General features: G+C 35.9%; 1 protein-coding gene across 2 annotated transcripts in view; it reads right to left on the bottom strand.

Annotated features, from left to right (window-relative positions):
- Positions 1–2,983: 2,983 nt before the first annotated feature.
- Positions 2,984–4,215, bottom strand: part of LOC108974693 (cholinesterase 1-like) — a 28,143-nt gene continuing 26,911 nt past the window's right edge. Inside the window, exons 7-9 of one of the 2 annotated variants that reach the window (XM_018942685.1) lie at positions 3,670–3,732; positions 3,316–3,605; positions 2,984–3,264 (exon numbers count right to left, since the gene is read on the bottom strand). In XM_018942685.1, the coding sequence (XP_018798230.1) occupies positions 3,105–3,264; positions 3,316–3,605; positions 3,670–3,732 (513 nt within the window). In that variant the 3' untranslated portion in view covers positions 2,984–3,104. Of the gene's footprint in view, positions 3,265–3,315; positions 3,606–3,669; positions 3,764–4,215 lie in introns of both variants that reach the window. The other variant, XM_018942684.1, reaches the window with a different exon arrangement.

Raw genomic sequence — 4,215 nt, 5'->3', positions numbered from 1 at the left:
TACTTCCAATTATATTTCCTAGGTTTAAAAATTCGACATTCACATGAAGGTGGTATTTATCTTATGTTAGGTTGCTAACTGTAAGCTAATGACATTTGTTTGAGACGCAAGTAAAGCATGTGGGAATGATTAATTGCTTAGTTGGAGCTGAAGCAAGCTTAAAAATCACGTGTACCGGAAATTTTCAAAATAATATTTTTATAGATGGTCAGATTCATAAGTTAACACAGTATTCCTATAGTGAAATCAACTAGTTTGAAACTATTTTTCAATAAGTATCAGCCTGAAACTTCGACTCACACTGGAATATTCAAACAACGAAGGTCAGGAAGGAACAGAGGATGATATCTCCTTCGAATCTTTAAAATGTTATAGAGGAGTCCGTCGGGTCGCTGAAACTTATCTTTCGAACAAGGGCTCATTTTACTAAAGATTATTGATTGTGAAATATTTTTGTCAAAATAATAATGATAAACATTTTATATACATATGTTAAAATTATTTTATGGCTGGGTGGATAAAGTCGAAATCTCCTCGTGTGGGGTTTCTTTCCCCAGGAAACCAATCACCTAAAAGCTAATGGTAAGGAAAATTACGTTCTATGAAATTAATATACCATATACCTAATAATTAATTGAGATACTGTGATGAAACGGGGTATGCACGTTCCTGAGCAAACAGAAATTACGAGTGGTGAGCGCAATCGGACCATTGCCAGGCCCCTAAAACGTCATTAACCGAAAGCCTCTAAAGTGCTATAACCATGCACGGCCAAGAAGAGTAAGTTATGTACATTTCTCCTAAACCACTAAAGCTACAACAACCAAATTTGCACAAATAAGGTAAAAAGCTCTACCGACAGTGTGAAAAATAATACAATCCCGGCAACCCCGCTCACTTCTCATATAACGGTACTGTTAAAAACTACCGCAATTGAAGAAACAGATATTGACAACATCTGGGACTACAGCACGAACAACATCCGAATTATTGCGTGGAAATTTTGGAGATTCGATTATTTGAAGAAATTGTGAAAATTACATGGCCTCCAAGCTGTGGAGTCGCTGGTCTATAGCAATAAACCAGACTCTGTTCTAGCTTAAGAAGTCAAAATCGAAAGTGATATTACGGCATACGACTTGACTTAGTGAGTTCATCTAATTCGTTCCGGAAAAAGAAGTCTTGGAGGCGATTTGAATGATGTCATATAAAGAAATTAATACTTTTCCTATAGCTAAAAATAGTAACTCTTTAAGAGCCAAGCAAGTCTGAAAATTAAAACAAAATACACGCCAAATTTCCTAATATATTCAGGACTATTCACAGGACTTGTAGTGCCCGAAAACAAACCTATATCATGTATAAAAAACAGAAGGGATAGTTTATCAGCTGACCTCTCCTAAAACTTACTGAGCACGGTTAGGCATATTTCCAGCGTTATTGCATTCCGACATTGAGAGTCGTCAGTGAATTGCATGCTTCGACATAAAATATTTCCTTTTTTGGGCATTTAATGGCCAAGAAATTTACTTTAAAATATGGATTGTTCCGTTGGCTGTATGACATGTAGCGCCATCTTGCTGCAATCAAATGTGATCCATATAGACATTCTCCAATTCAGGCACGAAAAAGTCTTTAATTATGGCGTTCCCCAGTAACAATGGGGCACTTTTTGGTGTTTTCTGACCGAATTTACACAATTAATGAATGGATTTTTAATAATATCAGAAAGAAGAGATCTCAGCAACCATAAAGATTAATTACAATTGAAAAAAATTCGATATTTCCTAATTGAAAATTAGGATTTTTCCGATATCAGGATGTAAGGAGAAATATTAAATTTTTAATATTTAAAAAATGGGTTAAAAGAAAATAAATTTACACCAAATTTCGTGACAGAAAAAAAAAACAATTTATGTTCAAGATAAAAATAAAAAAACGTAAAATTTTGTTATTTGAATTTTTCACATATGTATATTTTGAGGTTATGTGAAAAAAGTCTATACACAAGTTATATATACATCATTTCATTACCTACAACACTGCCGATTAAAATTTTTCCACAGTATCTGAAGTAACGGCGTTAAGCCCTTAAAAATTTAACCACCATGTAATAATAGAAAATCTTAAATTAATTTAGCAAGAGATAAAATTTACAAAAAGAATTAAGCAGCTTTTTGTAAATTTTATCTCTCACTTTTGGTATAATTCAAAACTAAAACGGCTGTGTAAACTGACGTTGAGAATTACCAAAAGCTCTGTCAGGATCGGGAAGGAACTTTCCGACCCGTTCAATACCACACTCTCAACTGCCTTTCATTCGCATTGTTCAATCTACTCTTGGAGACAATAATTCGGAGTGCAGAGCTGAATCGAGAAGGTACTTTCTTTTATACGGTATCATTGGCCGCAAAAACCGCGTTGTTGGTTCTGCTTTCTCCAGAATGGATAAGGAAGCGAATCAAATGGTTATGGTAATGGTCTGGTAATGAACGAGGGCAAGAGGAAATATCTCCTGTCATCAACAAAAAACCAGTCATTGCACTCCCGAATTGGGCGCCATCTCACTATTGACAGTCATAAGTTCCAAGTCGTAGATAATTTCGTCTATCTTGGAAACAGCATCAACAATGTCAGTCTCGAAATTCAACGCAATATACGCCTAAGGAAGCAGACGAAGAGGAAGACCTCCACTCCGTTGGAAAGACTAGGTTGAAAAGAACCTGGCTACATTTGGAAGCTCCAATTGACGCTAAGCAGCGCTCAGCTATAATCGCGTAAGCGGTGTCTATCCCAATAAAGAAGAAAAAGAATTCAGCGAAATGGAGCTCCATATTTATGCTGGCTAGGACATGCCGACTATAAATTTACAGTGCCAAAATAATTAATTTTAATTGTTGAATAAAATATTGAGGCTTCATTTTATTTAAAAATGAAAAGGTAAATGGTTTGACTTGACCTGGCAATTAAAAAACGCATACCGTGGCCTTATGAACTGGAACCAAAAAATATTTTATTCAGATTTACTCCAGTCAAGTATTAATAAGAATGACGTGATTCTTCTTTATTGCATAAATATGTGTATGCGTATTCGAAAAAACAATTTAGCAAGAATCATATATATGGTCCCACAATGCCATTCGTTCAATATTCCAAGAATTGCTAGTTTGGAACGGCTCCTCACCTTTTACGATCGACAAATATTCACAATTCGGAAAATTTAAATCATTACATTCTTCGATGCCAGCAAATTCATCTGAATAACTAAAAAGAAACATGACACTAACTCATACACATATTTTTAGACCTACTCACCCATTTTCGGCAAAAGACTGATATAGCCTCACATAGCGTTTAACCAACGCTGCCTCAGGAGACTGTTTTGCATAACCATTTGATAATMCGACTGGCCCATTRAACAGATACAGCGAATCATCAATGTGTACAGTACCGAAATCTTTTGAGCTATTTGTATAATATGGAGAATATGAATAGGGTCCGCGGTAGTCAAAATTTATTATTCCTCTTAAATCACTGCGACTAGAATTTACATTATATTTTAAAAGTCTGTAAGTTGGATGTATGAAATAGGCGTCTCCTAGAAGCTATACAAGAAAAAAGATTAAATGAAATTACTTTCATATGCATGGATATTTCATACTTATTTACCTCTAAAAAGCCATTCAATGTTTCATTATTCAATTCGCGTTTACCATCCATATACTCGGTTACCAATGAATCTATCACATCTTCTGTGTCACATGTAGCAGGCAAGCTCAGTGTAATGCTTAGTCTCTGGCTAAACTTTTCATTTAATTCTTTCTGCAGATTCTTATTGCTTGCTATTCGAAGTGCTATACCCAAACCCTCACCCTTAGCAGGTGCATTACCAACCATCCACGAAATATCAGTGTTCGTTCCAAACGGTATGAATGGGTCGAATGGATCTTTTGTTAAGAATGCACCAGGCCAAGTGTCATCTTCAATATTCGGGCGGAATACTACAAGTGGCTGCTCAGCCCAAAGTTTAAGATCATCGGCGGCTAGAAGTAAGTCTTCCGGTTTGATTGATCGCAATGCTTGAACTAGGTCAGCRGAACTTAGATTCTCAGCTTCTGTTACACCAGCAGCTTTAGCCAATTGAACGACTTGGTCTCTAGGATCCTTTACTGGCAAAGCGAATGGTGAGTTTCCGACGCCACTCATCATAATAGC

The sequence above is a fragment of the Bactrocera latifrons genome, unplaced genomic scaffold (assembly GCF_001853355.1).
Source record: "Bactrocera latifrons isolate USDA-ARS-PBARC rearing strain unplaced genomic scaffold, ASM185335v1 scaffold_58, whole genome shotgun sequence".
NCBI lineage: Eukaryota > Metazoa > Arthropoda > Insecta > Diptera > Tephritidae > Bactrocera > Bactrocera latifrons.
This window is presented reverse-complemented; position numbering and strand designations above follow the sequence as displayed.